Raw genomic sequence first — 17,835 nt, forward strand, 5'->3', positions numbered from 1 at the left:
CGCTCAGAAATTATTATTTTTTTAAAAAAAGTTTGGCCCCTGGATTCCAAGGGCAGACCGAGCCCCCTCCCCAGTGGGTCGCCAGCTGCGATCTGCTCTGGGATTTTCCTTGGTTTAGTTTAGTTTAGTTTAGTTTAGTTTAGTTTAGTTTAGTTTAGTTTAGTTTAGTTTAGTTTAGTTTAGTTTAGTTTAGTTTAGTTTAGTTTAGTTTAGTTTAGTTTAGTTTAGTTTAGTTTAGTTCAGTTCAGTTCAGTTCAGTTCAGTTCAGTTCAGTTCAGTTTTATTGATCTTGTATGCCGCCCACTCCCGAAGGACTCAGGGCGGCTTACAATAAAACAAGGGAGGGGGGTAATACACAAAACAACATATTAAAATATACAACAGTCACAATTTCCGAGGGGCTGGATATTTCGAAAGCCCCCCCCCCCGCCTGCTGGAGCAGCCAGGACTTAATGGCTTTGCGGAAGGCCGGGAGGGGAATGAGGGTCTGGATCTCCACGGGGAGCTCGTTCCAGAGGGCTGGAGCTGCGAAAGAGAAGGCTCTCCCCCGGGGAGTCGCCAGCCGACATTGGCTGGCAGATGGAATCCGGAGGAGACCCAACCTGTGAGATCTATAGCAATAGCAGTAGACTTATGTACCGCTTCATGGGGCTTTCAGGCCTCTCTAAGCGGTTTACAGAGAGTCAGCATATTGCCCCCAACAATCTGGGTCCTCATTTTACCCACCTCGGAAGGATGGAAGGCTGAGTCAACCCTGAGCCGGTGAGATTTGAACCGCTGACCTGCTGATCTAGCAGTAGCCTGCAGTGCTGCATTTAACCACTGCGCCACCTTGGCTCTAATCGGTCTATGGGAGGTAATCGGCAGGAGGGGGTCTCTCAGGTACCCAGGTTCCTTCATTTGATCCCCCCACACACACACACACACAAGGGTGCCAATCCTTCCATTTCCCCACCATCCGGTCAGAGCAGAAGAGGCTTCTTGGATGAGAAGCGAAACGTTTTCAAAAGAAAAGGGGAAAAAAAACAAGAAAGTCCAGTTGAACGAAAAGAAGAAAGCATTTTGGGGACCCCCCAGTTTTCTCCATCTGGAATGCGAAGCAGGACGAGGAAGGAGACGCGGGAGTGGGGAGGGGTGTCGTTTTAAGCCAGGGGTCTTCAAACTTGGCAACTTGAAGACTTGGTGGACTTCAACTCCACAAGGTGGAGCAGTGGTTAAATGCAGCACTGCAGGCTACTGCTAGATCAGCAGGTCAGCGGTTCAAATCCCACCGGCTCAGGGTTGACTCAGCCTTCCATCCTTCCGAGGTGGGTGAAATGAGGACCCGGATTGTTGTTGGGGGCAATATGCTGACTCTCTGTAAACCGCTTAGAGAGGCCTGAAAGGCCTATGAAGCGGTATATAAGTCTACTGCTATTGCTATTGCTATAAAACTCCCAGAATTCTCCGGCCAGCAGAGCTGAAGCCCACAAGTCTTCAAGTTGCCAAGTTTGAAGCCCCCCATTTTTTAAGAAATCCTTTCAGTTGCCTTCGTCTTGAACCGACTCTGCATCTCTTCCTTCGCCGGATCAGCTCTCCGTCTCCTTTCTGCACCACCGTCCTACCTTGTCGGGCTGTTGTTCCCCCAGCAAAGCAGCCTCGTCTCCGCAGCGCTTTCTTGTTCAAATGTGTGTGAAAGGGCAGCTCCGCCCGGGTGGGAAGGAAGGAAGGAAGGAAGGAAGGAAGGAAGGAAGGAAGGAAGGAAGGAAGGGAATAGGTGATTCAGGCATGGTATAAAAGTCAAGGAAGGAAGGAAGGAAGGAAGGAAGGAAGGAAGGAAGGAAGGAAGGAAGGAAGGAAGGAAGGAAGGAAGGAAGAGAATAGGTGATTCAGGCATGGTATAAAGGTGAAGGAAGGAAGGAAAGAAGGAAGGAAGGAAGGAAGGAAGGAAGGGAATAGGTGATTCAGGCATGGTATAAAAGTGAAGGAAGGAAGGAAGGAAGGAAGGGAGGGAGGGAGGGGAGAAGAAGGGTACCTCCTCCCACCCCTCCCCTTCCATCCTCCTCCTCCTTCAAGGCGCTAGCCCTTTAAGAGGAGGCGAGCATGCGCGCTGACGCCAGCCGTTGAATGAGGCGGGGGGGGGGGAGGCTCCCTTGCTGCGTCCGCGCCCTTTCCTATTCCGGGACCCACGAGCTGCCAGCGCCCGCCGATCCCACGCGCCCAGGGACGAGTTCGCAGCCTCCACCCGCCTGGGAAGTGGTGCTAAGCGGCGGCGGGCTGCGCCGGAGCTCCCCGGGACCGGGTTGGGAAGGGCGAGCGGGCGAGCGAGCGGCGGAGGGGAAGCCGCGGATGACTTGGCAGCCGGCGGAAGGGGCAGCAGCGGCGGCGGCGGCGGCGGCGCCCAGCGGGGGGTTCCGCGTGGAACGTTGAGGGCCGCTTCCCTTTGTGACGCCGCCGCGGAAAGTTTCCCAACGTTCCAAAGGCGCCTTTGATCTCCCCGGCAGAAAGTCAGCCGGCTTGGGACCCCCGCCCTCGGCTCCTCCGTCGGGGGGCGCCCCCGCCTCCTCCTTTCCTCCCAGGTGAGTGGGGGGTCCTGGGGGCGTGCTGAGTGTCTTTGCCTGCTTGGGGGGGGACCCTGGGAAGAGAGAGGGGTCCTTTTAAGGCGTGCCCCCCCTTGCTTCTCTACACCATGGGTCCTTTTGCTTGATCTCCCCCCACCACCACACCACCTCTTTTCGTCCGCCCGGGGGGCGCCGCCCTTGAAACCTTACAGGTTTCTGCTCTGAAGGCAAGACGCGTGTCAGCCGGGTCGTGCGAACGCAGCCTGGTTGGCGGGGCGCGGCCGGCAATGTACAGGAAGGGGGGGGGAGAGAGAGAGGAGGATAAGGGGGAGAGGGAGGGTGGGGGGCAGTTGGGGAGAGAGGGAAGGGGAAAGAAAAGGAGAGAGGGGTGGGGGCAGAAGGAGGGAAGGGGGCAGAGGAGGGGGACGAGAGGAAGGGAAGAGAGAGAGGAGGATGAGAGGGAGGGAGGGGAGAGAGGGGTGGGGGGACAGTTGGAGAGAGAGGGAAGGGGAGAGAAAAAGGAGAGAGAGAGGAGGATAAGGGGGAGAGGGAGGGTGGGGGGCAGTTGGGGAGAGAGGGAAGGGGAAAGAAAAGGAGAGAGGGATGGGGGCAGAAGGAGGGAAGGGGGCAGAGGAGGGGGAAGAGAGAGAGGAGGATGAGAGGGAGGGAGGGGAGAGAGGGGTGTGGGGACAGTTGGAGAGAGAGGGAAGGGGAGAGAAAAAGGAGAGAGAGAGGAGGATAAGGGGGAGAGGGAGGGTGGGAGCAGTTGGAGAGAGAGGGAAGGGGAAAGAAAAGGAGAGAGGGATGGGGTCAGAAGGAGGGAAGGGGGCAGAGGAGGGGGAAGAGAGGAAGGGAAGAGAGAGAGGAGGATGAGAGGGGAGGGAGGGGAGAGAGGGGTGGGGGGACAGTTGGGGAGAGAGGGAAGGGGGAGAGAAAAAGGAGAGAGGGAGGGGAAGGGAGAGGGGGAGAGCCAGCCCACCACTTTTCTCCTTGCAGACCCCTCCCCATCCCGAGTTCAACTGAGAGGGCGCCTCTGCGGGGATCCTCCCCCCCCATCTCCCAAAAGCAGGGCGGGGGGGGAGCGTGTGAAGCCTCTTGGAAAAAGTTGGAGGTCAAAGGCAGGACGGGGGGGGGAGCGAGATGGCAAAGCGGGTCCCACGCTCCGCCCCTCGGGTGAGAAGACGCGTCCGCAGCCTCTCCGGGGGTGGGCAAACTTGGGGAGGGGAAGATCTACCCCCCACCCCACCCACCCACCCACTCCGGGCACCGCCTTCCCGAGTGGAGGCTTGGGTGGGATCTCGGATTTGAATTAAAACTGCCGTTCCGGTCGGCGCTGGCAGGCAGGCAGGCAGGCGGGCGAGGGCTGAAGCGGCAGACACGTGTTCGGATCCGGAAGCGCGGTGCGTCCTTGTCCCGCGCGTGGAAAGTGTGTGTGTGTGTGTGTCGGGGAGGGGAGGGGAGGGGAGCTGGGCGTGGGGGGGGGGAAGATTTGCGGTCTGTGGGGCGGAGGAGCCCCGAACTTCCTCTCCCAGGACTTCCTTTCCTTTCTTGGAAACAATGTTGCAGTTTCTTCTTCTTTTTGCTTGTTTTTTCCTTCCCCCTATTCTTTTTTGGGGGGGGGCGAAGTTCGTTTCGGGGCTGTCTGGAGGGGTGGGGGAGTTTTTTCTCGGGTTGTGTGTTGCAAAAATCTCGAGCAAATTTCTGGAGCAAACTATTTTTCCCTCCCCCCCCCTTTGGAAGTGCAGTTAAGAAACTTCCTCCAAAGCCTCTCTGGGCCTTTCTTTTGCGGGGGGGGGGGGGCATAAATCAGGGCTCCTGTCCAGGGTCATTTCCCTCTGGCTCAAGGACAGGCTGGCAGTGGCCCTTTTAAAAGCCCAGGACTGAGATTTCCTTGGGGGGGGGCAGTCAGAACGCCCTTTGGTCTCTCCCCCCCCCCATTTGAAAAGTCTGTCCAGCTCTCTCCTTCAGCCTGGAGCTGGGCCAGCCAAAAGCCGGGGGAGGGTGGTTTGAAGGGAGTTTCCCCCCCCCCTAAAACTAGGAAAAAGTTTGCAGGCCTCCCCTGGGAGCCCACCTACTTCCTCCCTGCCAGGCTGCCCAAGAAGAAGGAGGGGAAACCTGGGCAGGTGTTGAGACTACCTGGACGGAAGGCTGCTATTTGGGGAAGGTGGAGAAAGTTGGCAAGGCTTTTTAAAAGTTGGGTGTTTCCTCTTGAAAATGGTCGGGTGCTCTGATTTTTTTTTGTTTCTCTTCTCTTTTCTTCCTCCCCAGCTTCAGAAAGGTGAAGAAAGACTGTGTGTGTGTGTGTGTGTGTGTGTGTGTGTGTGTGTGTGTGAGAGAGAGAGAGAGAGAGAGAGAGAGAGAGAGAGAGAGAGAGAGAGAGAATGTGTGATGAAAGAGACTTTGCCCAGCTGGGCCTCCATTTAGATAGCATTCCCTCCCTTCTTTTCCTCCTTCCCGTTCTTTCTCCCCTTCTTCTCTTTCCCTCCTTCCTCTTCTCCTTTTCCCTTCAGTCCTCTTCTTCCTCCTTCCTCTCCTCCCTCCCTGTCCCTTTTCCTTCCTTTTCCCTTTCCTTGTTCCTTCCCTCCCTCCCTCCTTCCTTCCCTCCCTATTCACTTCTTTTCACTCCCTCCCTCCCTCCCTCTGTTGTCTGTCCTTCCTTCCTTCCTTCCTTCCTTCCTTCCTTCCTTCCTTCTTTATTCCTTTCCTTCTTTTCCCTCCCTCCCTCTTTTCAGTCTTTTAAACCTGGGGGCTGAGATAGCAATTGGGGAGGGGGGGAAGGTCCTTTTCCCTTTCCTTGTTCCTTCCCTCCCTCCCTCCTTCCTTCCCTCCCTATTCACTTCTTTTCACTCCCTCCCTCCCTCTGTTGTCTGTCCTTCCTTCCTTCCTTCCTTCCTTCCTTCCTTCCTTCCTTCTTTATTCCTTTCCTTCTTTTCCCTCCCTCCCTCTTTTCAGTCTTTTAAACCTGGGGGCTGAGATAGCAATTGGGGAGGGGGGAGGTCCTTTTCCCTTTCCTTGTTCCTTCCCTCCCTCCCTCCTTCCTTCCCTCCCTATTCACTTCTTTTCACTCCCTCCATTGTCTGTTCTTCCTTCCTTCCTTCCTTCCTTCCTTCCTTCCTTCTTTATTCCTTTCCTTCTTTTCCCTCCCTCCCTCTTTTCAGTCTTTTAAACCTGGGGGCTAAGATAGCAATTTGGGGGGGGGAGGTCTGATGAAGAGAAAGGAGGGTGACTTGGGGAGTTTTGGAACCTGTGAAACTGGGTGGGTGAGGAGGAGGAGGAGGTGTGGGGGGGGAGGTGGGACACTCCCCATGGGAAAATGAGGGTGTCGGAAGGATGGTGGCAACTTCACCAACGCATACATTGAAATGAAAGGGGGGGAACCCGGCTGAAATGAGCTTCCAGGTGGAAATGAGGGGCTGGGAATCTCCTTTCACCTCTTTGCTCTCCCTATGGCAAGTGTTTCTCAACCTTGGGGACTTGAAGATGTCTGGACTTCAACTCCAGAATTCCCCAGCAGTGGTTAGGACAGTGTTTCTCAACCTTGGGGACTTGAAGATGTCTGGACTTCAACTCCCAGAATTCCCCAGCAGTGGTTAGGACAGTGTTTCTCAACCTTGGCCACTTGAAGATGTCCGGACTTCAACTCCCAGAATTCCCCAGCAGTGGTTAGGACAGTGTTTCTCAACCTTGGCCACTTGAAGATGTCCGGACTTCAACTCCCAGAATTCCCCAGCCAGCGAATGCTGGCTGGGGAATTCTGGGAGTTGAAGTCCGGACATCTTCAAGTGGCCAAGGTTGAGAAACACTGCCCTATGGATTTGGGCCTTAGCCGACAGGTGAGCCAAGAAGGTCATTGAGTCTCATTGGTGGTTCTTCTACCTGGGGCTGAAAAACAGGAAAGGGGGGGGGGCAGGTTTAGCCAAGACGTCTTGGGAGAACTTCCAAAGGAGTGCCGGTCCAACCGTCCCGCCGAGTAGGGCTCACGGTTAGTAGGAAGGCCATCCTCGCTGAGATCTAGTAGGATGAAGAGGCAGGTTTTTATTTTATTTTTTTTGGCTCACCTGTAGAACAAGGCTGGTCTTCCCCTCCCCCCCCCCTTTCTCCAACCTCTTTGCAAGGTGACTAACACTGCAGACTCTGAAAGGGAGCTGGGCTGTTATTGTGGTTTGTCTTTTGCTTCTAAGAATGTGACCTTGGTGTGTGCGTGTGCGTGTGTGCGTGTCCCCGTCCGTGTGTCCCCTGCACGTAACTTCCTGCCTGTGTAACTCTCTCTGCGCACTTGAGAATGGGAGGCCGGTGAACTTGGTTGGGACGGGCGAAAGAAGGAGAAAAATGTGGGCGCCAGGGAGGAGTGTACAGGTAGTCCTCGACTTACGACGGCCCGTTTAGCGGCCGCGCAAAGTTGCAACGGCGCTGGGGGGGAAAGGGGACACCGCCTGTTTTTTCACGCGTACGATCCTTGGGGCGTCCCCCGTGATCAAAATTCAGGCGCTGGGCCAACGGGTTCATACTTAACGACCGTTGCAGCGTCCTGTGATCCCCTTTTGCGACCAACCTGTCGGGCCAAGTCACTGGGGAAACCAGACCCGCTCCACAACCCGGTTTACTAACTTAAAAATCCTGGCCGCTGACTCCTCTTTACGACCGTTCGCTGTGTCCCAAGATCGCGTGATTTCCCCCGTTAACGATCTCGTCCCCGGGGGAAAGGGAGCCAGATTCACTCAGCGACCGGGGTTACTAGCTAATCAACTGCAGGGATTCACTTAACGGCCATGTCCAGGAAAGCCGTAAAACGGGGGACAAAACTCACTTAACCAATGCCTCGCTTCGCAAAGGTACATTCTGGGCTCCGCGCCGGTCGTAAGTGGAGGACTTCCCTGCAAAAGTAACTTTGCAAGGTTTGTGCCGGGAGAGCGGGAGATAATTCTGCCTTTCCAAATTCCGCGTCCCGCCCTTTGACTCACAGGAGGAGAACTAATTGCGGAACATGACTAATTGCAATGCAAATACTCAGGTGTCGCCAAGTTTTTCCGTCCCTGGGAAAAAACTGGTTTGCGGACTTTTGGGGAAAAGGGGGTTGAAAAACCTCAGAGAGGCGGGATGGGCTGTTCCTTTTCCTGCCTGCGGAAGGAAATCTCCACCTTCCTTTTTAAAAGCCGGAGGGAATAGGCAGTCCTTGACTTAACGACCGCAATGGAGCCCAGGGTTTACGTCGCTAAGCGAGACATCTGTGAAGCAAGCGCATTTTTTCCCCCGCCACGTTTCTTAAGTCTGTTTCTCAACCTTGGCGACTTTAAGTCCCGTGGACTTCAACTCCCAGAATTCCCCCAGCCAGCTGTGCTGGCTGGGGGATTCTGGGAGTTGAAATCCACGGGACTTAAAGTCGCCAAGGTTGAGAAACACTGTAGTTTGGTTTATGGACCGGCCCGTGGGTTCCCGTCACAAGCCCAGAACCAAAAATCCTATCAGAACCATTTAAAATCCAACCGGAAGAAAATGCAATAATTTCAATATAAATATAAATCAAAGGAGATAAAATTGAAACGGTCATAGGTCCCCTTTTTCAATGGTCTTTTAACTTCGGTCACTAAGTGAATGAATGCTTATTTTATTTATATATGTTTATTTTATTTATATGCCGCCCTTTTCCCCTCCGAAGGGGACTCAGGGCAGCTCACAACTCAACCAAGGGAGGGGGATACAGACCGTGAACCGTTATAAGTCAAGGACTACCTGCTAACACCGTCGTTAAGCGAATGCGGTTCCCCGTATTAGATCTCACTCGTCAGAAGGTCGCAAAAAAGAGATCACGTGACTCCGGGACACTGCAGGCGTCGTAAGAACGAGTCAGTCGCCAAGGGCATGAATATTGATCACCCGGCTATGGGGATAATGCGACGGTTGTAAGTGTGAAAAACAGTCCCAGCGTCACTATTTTTCGGTGTCGTAACTTTGAAACGGTCGTTAATTGAACTGTTGTAAGTTGAGGACTAGCTTTGTTTCTTTTTTCGGACCCTGGAGGAGGGTATGTATTTATTGTGGTCGTGCTTTGCTGGCTGATCGTTTGAGGGATGAAGAGTGGGAAATACAGCTAGTCCTCAACTTACGACCACTTGTGTAGTGATCAAAGTTGCGGCACCACTGGAAAAAGTGACTTATGGCTGTTTTTCATCCTTAACGACTGTTTCGGCAGCCCTGCGGTCAGACGATCAAAACCAGCTTGGCTGGTTCATATTTATGACCATTGCTGTGTCCTGGGGTTGTGTGATTCTCTTTTTGTGACCTTCTAAACAAGCACACTCCACGAGGAATCCCCGGTGGCCTTCCCAACCGGTCTTACTAGCTGAACAACGGCGGCGATTCGCTTAACGGCAGGGGCGAGAAAGGTTGTAAAATGGGGCAAACCCCAATGTCTTGCTTAGCGACGGAAATTTGGGGGTTCATTGAGGCCATGAGTTGAGGGCTACCTGTATTCATTTTAGAAGTAAAATGAAGTTGGTTTAAATCCTCCAATCCCTTCTCTTTTGAGTTTGGGAGTGGATGAGTTCCGAATTGTGGAGCCACGAGTATAAAAAGAATCTGATCATAATATATATAATATAATATTATATAATATATAATATATAATATATAATATATAATATATAATATATAATATATAATATATAATATATAATATATAATATATAATATATAATATATAATATATAATATATAATATAATATAATATAATAAGCCATGCCAGCTGTATGGAGCCTTGGCATCTCTCTGAATGTTATGGGCATTCATTCATTCATTCATTCATTCATTCATTCATTCATTCCTGCTATGCTGCCTTCCCTTTAGCATCATTGGCAGAATAACAAGAGAGTTGGAAGGGACCTTTAAAGGACTTCTAGTCCAACCCCCTGCTCAAGCAGAGCTGCCACTTCCGACCAACGGTGGTCCAACCTCTTCTTAAATTATCTGGCCGAAGGAGGGTTGGCAGGAAGAACCAACTTTTCCAGTCCACAGGAAGGGAACTCCTCCCTTCTTGCCTGGGAAAAAAATTAAAGAAATATTCTGCTCAACCAGGCCTTGCTCAGTTTTACCTGGGAACTCCCACCTGCTGTGTGGCTCTGCGCAGGTGAGGACAGGGAAGTGACCAGGTAAGAGGCGGGGAGATTTGGGGGGAGAGGATTTTGTTAACAGAGTTGGGAGGGACCTTAGAGATCTTCTAGCCCAACCCCCTGCTCAAGCAGGAAACCCTACTAAGGGGGTCTCCAAGCTTGGCCACTTTAAGAGTGGTGGACTTCAACTCCCAGATTTCCTCAGCCAGCTTTGCTGGCTGAGGAATTCTGGGAGTTGAAGTCCACCACTCTTAAAGTGGCCAAGCTTGGCTGAGGAATTCTGGGAGTTGAAGTCCACCACTCTTAAAGTGGCCAAGCTTGGCTGAGGAATTCTGGGAGTTGAAGTCCACAACTCTTAAAATGGCCAAGCTTGGCTGAGGAATTCTGGGAGTTGAAGTCCACCACTCTTAAAGTGGCCAAGATTGGCTGAGGAATTCTGGGAGTTGAAGTCCACCACTCTTAAAGTGGCCAAGATTGGCTGAGGGATTCTGGGAGTTGAAGTCCACCACTCTTAAAGTGGCCAAGCTTGGCTGAGGAATTCTGGGAGTTGAAGTCCAGGAGTCTTAAAGTGGCCAAGCTTGGCTGAGGAATTCTGGGAGTTGAAGTCCAGGAGTCTTAAAGTGGCCAAGCTTGGCTGAGGAATTCTGGGAGTTGAAGTCCACAACTCTTAAAGTGGCCAAGCTTGGCTGAGGGATTCTGGGAGTTGAAGTCCACAAAGTCTTAAAGTGGCTGAGGAATTCTGGGAGTTGAAGTCCAGGAGTCTTAAAGTGGCCAAGCTTGGCTGAGGGATTCTGGGAGTTGAAGTCCACAACTCTTAAAGTGGCCAAGCTTGGCTGAGGAATTCTGGGAGTTGAAGTCCAGGAGTCTTAAAGTGGCCAAGCTTGGCTGAGGAATTCTGGGAGTTGAAGTCCACAACTCTTAAAGTGGCCAAGCTTGGCTGAGGAATTCTGGGAGTTGAAGTCCACAAAGTCTTAAAGTGGCCAAGGTTGGCTGAGGGATTCTGGGAGTTGAAGTCCACAAAGTCTTAAAGTGGCCAAGTTTGGCAGAGGAATTCTGGGAGTTGAAGTCCACAAAGTCTTAAAGTGGCCAAGCTTGGCTGAGGAATTCTGGGAGTTGAAGTCCACATCCCTTGAAGTGGCCAAGGTTGGAGACCACTGCCCTAGACCATTTCAGACAAATGGCTGTCCAATTTCTTAAAATCCTCCCGCATTGGCGCACCCGCAACATCTGGTGGCAAGTTGTTCCACTGGCTAACGGTTCTACCTTGGCTAAGGAGGACCCTGGAGAACATCAAGGCCTTAGCAACACGGCCAGGAGAAATTGTAAATTTGGTGTGCTTCTGCTGCCTTTACAACAGGTGTTTACATCATCTTTCTCTCTCTCTCTCTCTCCTCTTCCTCCCCTTCCCCTCCAGCCTTGTATGGACTGTGTAGTTCTCCTTGCCTGCCGCCATGGGGAAGATGCTATCCAAGATCTTTGGTAACAAGGAGATGCGGATTTTGATGCTGGGCCTGGATGCCGCCGGCAAGACCACCATCCTCTACAAGCTGAAGCTGGGCCAGCCCGTCACCACCATCCCCACCGTGGGCTTCAACGTGGAGACGGTGACTTACAAGAACGTCAAGTTCAACGTCTGGGACGTGGGGGGTCAGGACAAGATCCGTCCCCTCTGGAGACACTACTACACCGGTACTCAAGGGTTGATCTTTGTGGTGGACTGCGCCGACCGGGATCGGATCGACGAAGGCCGGCAGGAGCTTCACCGTATCATCAACGACCGCGAGATGCGGGACGCCATCATCCTGGTCTTCGCCAACAAGCAGGACCTCCCGGACGCCATGAAACCTCACGAGATCCAGGAGAAACTCGGGCTCACGCGCATTAGGGACAGGAATTGGTACGTCCAGCCGTCGTGCGCGACGTCGGGAGAAGGACTCTATGAAGGCTTAATGTGGCTGACGTCTAACTACAAGTCGTAATTCTGGAGCCGGAGAGCTAACTCGAGAACAGGCGCGCGCAAACCTCCTCCCTAACCGACGAGTTCTTCAGACCTTCCTTCTATTCCGGCTGTTCCCCTCCATCTCTTCAACTCTTCCCCCCCAACTCCTGGCAGAGGCCCTCACCATTCCAAGGTGGAGGCCTTAGAAGATCTGGTTGCTTCTCTCTCTCTCTCTCTCCCTCCCTCCCTCAATTTCTGTGGATGGAACAGTGGAGGGGAGGGGGGGTCCTTTGCCCCCCACCCCATTGATCCATCGCTACCTACCTGCACCCCTTTGGAACGTTCCCCCCCCCCCAGCCCTCCGAACTCAGGTGTCTTCCGAATGAGTCGAATCCAAGCCAAAGGGAAGACCCTTCGTGAAGAGCGTTGGCTGAGACCAATTTCCCGGAGCTCTTGTGTTCACTCGGGGGGTGGCCGTGTTCCCCCCCGCTCCCCGCCCACCTTTTAAAGGCGGGGAAGCTTGGCACTTCTCAGGAACTTGAGTTTGCTCCGCTGCGGCCTCTCGGAGGGCCGTCCTCCCGCTGGGGCACACCAGGCTGGCAGATTAGACCCGCCGAGAGCTTCAGGAGGTGCTGCGTTTGGCTTTTGGCGGGGAGGGGAAGCCTCGGTGAGACGGTTGGCTTCCTCGGGTTGCCTCTTCCAGTGGGAACGCCCTGCCCTCTTGCCTTGTCTCGCCTGGCCTCCTTCCTGACCTGTTCCACCTGCTTGGGGGAAGACAAGGGCAGGCATGCCTAGCGCCCGACCGAACCCGTTTTGCCCGCTGCCGGGAGGAGGGAGTGGAGTGGAAGCCGCCATGCTCTATTGGCGACTGTCTCGTCCCCAGATTCCTGCCTACGGATTTTTTTGGAGATCTGTCCCTCCCCTCCCGTAAAGGTGGGGCGTTCGCAACTCCAGTGGGACCACAACGGAGGGGTGGCCTGTCACATTCCTTGAGCGGCTCTTTCGCGAATGCAGACTCTGCTCCCATATCGGAGAGAACGCTTCTCCCAGTCCTCCTGCGATGGCCGTCTTCGGTCCTTAGGATGCCACCCTCTTTCCAGAGCTTGGCAGCACGATGGGGGGCTCAACCGGGTGAATTGGAACAAAGGCCCATCCTTGGGAATATACCTCTCTTTGCCCGCGGGGGCATGTTGGGGGCTGCGTCTTGTTCACGCACCCGCACCCAGGTGCGTGCGGGACGTCATTTCTTGAGAACAAAATGTGCTTTAATGGTTCAGTTCCAAGCAGTGGGTATAAATCCTCTCTTTTTAAAAATAAAATAAAATAAAATAAATAATTGTACTGAGATGATCCATTGTGGAGTGGAGGGAGGGGGCGCATAGATCCCATTCCCAGCACCTTAGATCAGTGTTTCTCAACCTTGGCCACTTGAAGATGTCCGGACTTCAACTCCCAGAATTCCCCCAGCCAGCATTTCGCTGGCTGGGGAATTCTGGGAGTTGAAGTCCGGACATCTTCAAGTGGCCAAGGTTGAGAAACACTGCCTTAGATTGTGTGGCCTTCAGCACAGATCAGTGGTTGGGCCCTTTAAGATGGGTTGGACTTCAACTCCCAGAATTCCGGGAGGTTCTGGGAATCCTGGGAGTTGAAGTCTGCCCGTTTTAAAAGGGGCCACGGCTGAGAAACACTGGCATGGACCAAAGAGGTTTTTGTCAGGAGGCTCTAAGGGGGGGGGGATATAAGTCCCTCTCCCCCCCCCCCCTGATTTCAGCTCTTTCCAGTTGCTAAAACCCCACCCACCCAATTCCTCCTGCTTGCTTGCTCTTTTAAATCCTATTTTCTGGATGATAAGCAGTGGCCCATTTGAAGGGCTAAGCCTATCTGGCTGAATCTCCTCTCCTGAAGCGGTTTTTAATTCCTCTTTCCCTTAAAAAAAAACCCCAACAATGCTCTGTTTTAAAACGAGGGCTTCATGGACCCCCCCCCCCCAAATGAGCCCACCGAGGAATTGGGGAGCTTTGCAAGTGGGCTGCGACCCGGAGAGACTCAAGTTTCCCACCCCCTCCTCCAATTTTCAAGCACATCTTGGAGGCTTGCGACTTCTCTTTTTCATGCCACCCCTCCATTTCATTCAGATCTTCTCTGTTCCCCCCCCCCCTCCCGTCCTCCCATCGGTCCTGGGAATGGTAAGATGCACGATTCTCATCCGGATCCTTGAAATTTGAATTATTCGGACCTGCTTGGAAGCCGGGGTGGTGGTGGTGGGGAGTGAAAATCTGGAATGAGCAAAGTGGGAGAGAATTTATTTTCCCTTCTGCTAGAGCAGGGGAAATTCTGGGAGTCCACACGTCTTAAAAAGTGGCTGAGGTTGGAGACCCTGTGTTAGAGAGCCGTAGTTGGGCTAATCCGGAAGTCGGGGCGAGGGGGGGGAACGGGGTTGGGAAATCAGATTGCACTTTCTGTCTTGCACGCTGGGTGTGATCTGGATCAGCTGTGACTCAGCAGCTGCTGGAGGAGTGTCCGGGGTGAGATTCCCAGTTGCGCTGAGCCAGCGTAAAATGTTCTTTCCAGCCGTCTCCCTGTCCCTCCGCTGAGCGCTTTCTGGATTTCAAACAGCGCCCAGATGCCTCGTGGCTTATGGTTAAAAAAAACAACCTCCAAAAGTTTAGATGGAAGCCAGAATAGAATCTAAGCTCCATCTGGCTTTTTTTCTTCCCCTTATATGTATTTTAAAAAATTTAAATATTAAAATTTTAAAAAAAACGTTTTTAAAAATTTAAAAATGGACTTCAAAAACACAAGCAGAAGTTTGGTTGTGTTGTTCGGGAGGCCATTTTGACTTTTTTGACCTGCAGGGGCTCCTGAAAGCTGGGATTGTTTCTCTCTCCCCCCCCCCACGCCTCTTCTCTTTCTCCAACATTTGGAGAGAGAGTGCGTGAAGGAGTTCTTTTCTGATTGTTTCCTTCCCAAGCTCACAATTTCACCCGCTGGCTGGGAATATTCAGAAATATCTTTGATTTGGAGAATTCTGTGCAGAATTGTGGTGAAAGTTTATGTGCGTGCAATGCGTAAGCCCCTGCAAAAATGCTTTTTTTGGGTGTTTCTTTTCCTTGGCGACTGGAAGATATCGGTGGGATTTCGATTCCCAGAATTCCCCACCACCAACATGGCCAGCAGGGGGAATTCTGGGAGTTGAAGTGCTACCTATATCTTCAAGCTGATTTATGTGACCCAGAGAGTTGGTAGGACAGGATATTCAGCCTGGAGAGATTTATTGGGTAGGGGAGATCTTGGCTTCTGCTCCTCCTTCCCCTTCCTCTGTTTATGGGGGGGGGAGGTCCCCCCCCACTTCTTTCTCTCCATCTTTCTTCCAAAAATAAGCTTCCATGCCATGATGCCATCTTCTGCAGCTTACATATCCATGGTGCATGCCAATATTTTTGAAAATAAGATCTTTGAGCCTCTGGAAATGCATCATGTACATTGCCTTAAGGCTCCAGGACTACCCTCCCCATCATTCCCCATCTAGCAGTGGAACAGATGGGATTCACAGTCATTCCCCCCGCCTCCCTCCATCTCTCTAGGGTGCCCAGAAAGGCGAGGCTGGGTGGTTGGGGGAATCCAAATTTAAGGGAAGGGGCTACGTCCTATTTTAATGTGTGCCCCCCCCCCCCAATTCAGCATGTGCCACCATAGTGTGGGGACCGTCTTTGTCTGAAAATAGGGCTTCCTCCTACCAGTGTCCTTCCTTGGCTGGGAACGCTGGGTCTTGTAGTCCTGACCTGTCTGACAGGTTGGGTGTTGGTCTCGCAGGGTATAATTTTCCGAAGGCACTTAAATCCTCAACCCTGCCTTGAAACGCTTAGTGGCCTTTTCCCCCTTCATTGCTTTTCGTTTTTTTTTCTCTGTCTTGTTGGAATCATTAAAAGAAAAAAATCACTCATTAAACCCAGACACGGGGTGGGAGGGGGGAATGGTTATTATTCCACCCACCCACCCACCCCAGAAAGAAAGAAAAAATACCCCTGGTGATGGTCAGAGAATGATCCGTGTGAAAATAACTCCTTTTTTATTTTCCTTCCACCACTATCCCATGCCTTCCCCCATAAAGGCTGTCACTTAAAGGAAGAACAAGGTACTATTTTCTGCAACTTAAAGCTGCAGCTGGAGAACGTCAATACGCTGATCTGTTTCGAGGGTTTAACATAAAATTAAAGGTGGTGCTTTTTTCTCTCTCTTTTCACTCCCCCTGAATTAAAAAGGAAGGGTGTGTTTATTGGATGCAAAGCTGCACACACACAAATGTACTGTACAAATTTATTGCTGGAATTTCTTTAGAATCTGGGTTTGGTTTGGGGGGGGGGTTTTTTGGGGGGTTAGGGTGCGGGAAAGGCGGTATTCACACGTTCCTCGCGGCTATGAGTGCCTGGGGTGGGAAACCCCTATTTACAAAGAAGGGCTCACTCTTTTTTTAAAAAAAAATAATAATACCGTAAATAAATAAACGATTTTCAAATCTTCCATGAAAATGACACGTGTCTTTTTTGGGGGGGAAAACTCAGCATTTCTCTGTGATCGGGTCAGTCACCAGTTTGTGAGTTCCCATAATATCCATGGCGAAGTATTAGTGACGCCAAAGGAAAATCATTGGGAGGTATATATATATATATATACACCTCCCAATGATTTTGGGAGGTTTAAAGTTGCCAAGGTGTTGGAGACCCCTGTTCTAGGGGTCAATATATTCTCTATCTAGCCAATGTGTGTGTATGTGTGTGTGTATGTGTATGTATGTATATATATATTGTATGTATGTATGTATGTGTATATATGTATGTATGTATGTGTATGTATGTATATATATATTGGCTAGATAGAGAATATATTGACCCCTAGAACAGGGGTCTCCAACACCTTGGCAACTTTAAGAATTCTGGGAGTTGAAGTCCACATGTCTTAAAGTGGCCAAGGTTGGCTGGGGGATTCTGGGAATTGAAGTCCACATGTCTTAAAGTGGCCAAGGGATTCTGGGAGTTGAAGTCCACAAGTCTTAAAGTGGCCAAGGTTGGCTGAGGGATTCTGGGAGTTGAAGTCCACACATCTTAAAGTGGCCAAGGTTGGCTGAGGGCTTCTGGGAGTTGAAGTCCACATGTCTTAAAGTGGCCAAGGTTGGCTGAGGGATTCTGGGAATTGAAGTCCACATGTCTTAAAGTGGCCAAGGGATTCTGGGAGTTGAAGTCCACAAGTCTTAAAGTTCCCAAAGTTGGCTGAGGGATTCTGGGAGTTGAAGTCCACACGTCTTAAAAGTGGCCAAGGTTGGCTGAGGGATTCTGGGAGTTGAAGTCCACGCGTCTTAAAAGTGGCCAAGTTTAGGAACCCCTGATTTAGACCCATGACTTAATCCTCCTACACCACTAGCGCCTTCCCCCCAAACCACAATGAATCATATGATTCCACATTGCCAGTTTGGTGACGGAATTTCGGAGGTGTGATCTCTTGCAGGGCATGGAACAGCTGCTCTGTAGTGCAGTGTTTCTCAACCTTGGCGACTTTAAGTCCTGTGGACTTCAACTCCCAGAATCCCCCAGCCAGCAGAGCTGGCTGGGGGATTCTGGGAGTTGAAGTCCACAGGACTTAAAGTCGCCAAGGTTGAGAAACACTGGTGTAGCGCCTTTGAAACGGGGGCGAGTTTGATTCTGGCCACCTTTTGACTGCCCGCGGGCGGGAGGAGGGGAAGAAAGAGTTGCATTTGTGGTTTTTGCCATTTTCGTTTCGTTCCTCTTTTCATTCTGGCTCGAAATGCAGCTGTGATTGATGTCACTAGATCACAAGTGCTGGCGTTAAGAAGTTTCGTTCCCTTTCTTCCGCCTGCTATTCCTCGGAACGGCAGCGCTCACATCCTTTGGTGCTGAGAACCTCTCAGTTTTAGGGAAGGGGAAATCGTATGGATTGTATTTTGGTATTTAACAGATTAAAAGAGTTGAGATTTATTAGATTTATATGCCGCCCTTCTCCCAAGGACTCAGGGCGGCGTACAACAATTACAAGAAACACATAATATAAAAGTTAAAAAGAAAATTAAATGGAATATCCCAAACCCAATTAAAATTGACAATACTTCTTTTTTTAAAAAAATTGAATTAAATTTTGAATTAAATTTTGGAAGGGACCTTGTAGGTCATCTACTCTAACCCCTCCATCCCCCCAAAAGGGAGGCCGTACACCATTTCTGACAGATGGCAGCCTTGC

The 17,835-nt window shown here is 51.5% G+C and overlaps 1 protein-coding gene across 3 annotated transcripts; it reads left to right on the top strand.

The window, feature by feature from the left end:
• Positions 1 to 2,131: 2,131 nt before the first annotated feature.
• On the top strand, positions 2,132 to 13,016 carry LOC106544990 (ADP-ribosylation factor 6-like). 3 transcript variants are annotated; one of them, XM_087727277.1, is made up of 2 exons: positions 2,132 to 2,558; positions 11,062 to 13,016. In XM_087727277.1, exon 2 carries the CDS (start codon positions 11,099 to 11,101, stop codon positions 11,624 to 11,626), a length of 528 nt encoding a protein of 175 aa, XP_087583403.1. In that variant the 5' UTR covers positions 2,132 to 2,558; positions 11,062 to 11,098; the 3' UTR covers positions 11,627 to 13,016. The 3 variants fall into 3 exon arrangements, with proteins under 3 accessions (XP_087583403.1, XP_087583402.1, XP_087583404.1); XM_087727276.1 differs by lacking the exon at positions 2,132 to 2,558 and adding an exon at positions 3,770 to 3,940; XM_087727278.1 differs by lacking the exon at positions 2,132 to 2,558 and adding an exon at positions 4,588 to 4,733.
• The last annotated feature ends 4,819 nt before the right edge of the window (positions 13,017 to 17,835 follow it).

This window comes from Thamnophis sirtalis, unplaced genomic scaffold (genome assembly GCF_051295495.1).
Source record: "Thamnophis sirtalis isolate CommonGarterSnake01/CBP01778 unplaced genomic scaffold, rThaSir2_p1.2 scaffold_13, whole genome shotgun sequence".
Classification (NCBI taxonomy): Eukaryota; Metazoa; Chordata; class Lepidosauria; order Squamata; family Natricidae; genus Thamnophis; species Thamnophis sirtalis.

Coding starts and splice junctions, on each gene's coding strand:
- LOC106544990 (XM_087727277.1), top strand. CDS start 11,099: ATGGGGAAGATGCTATCCAAGATCTTTGGTAACAAGGAGATGCGGATT.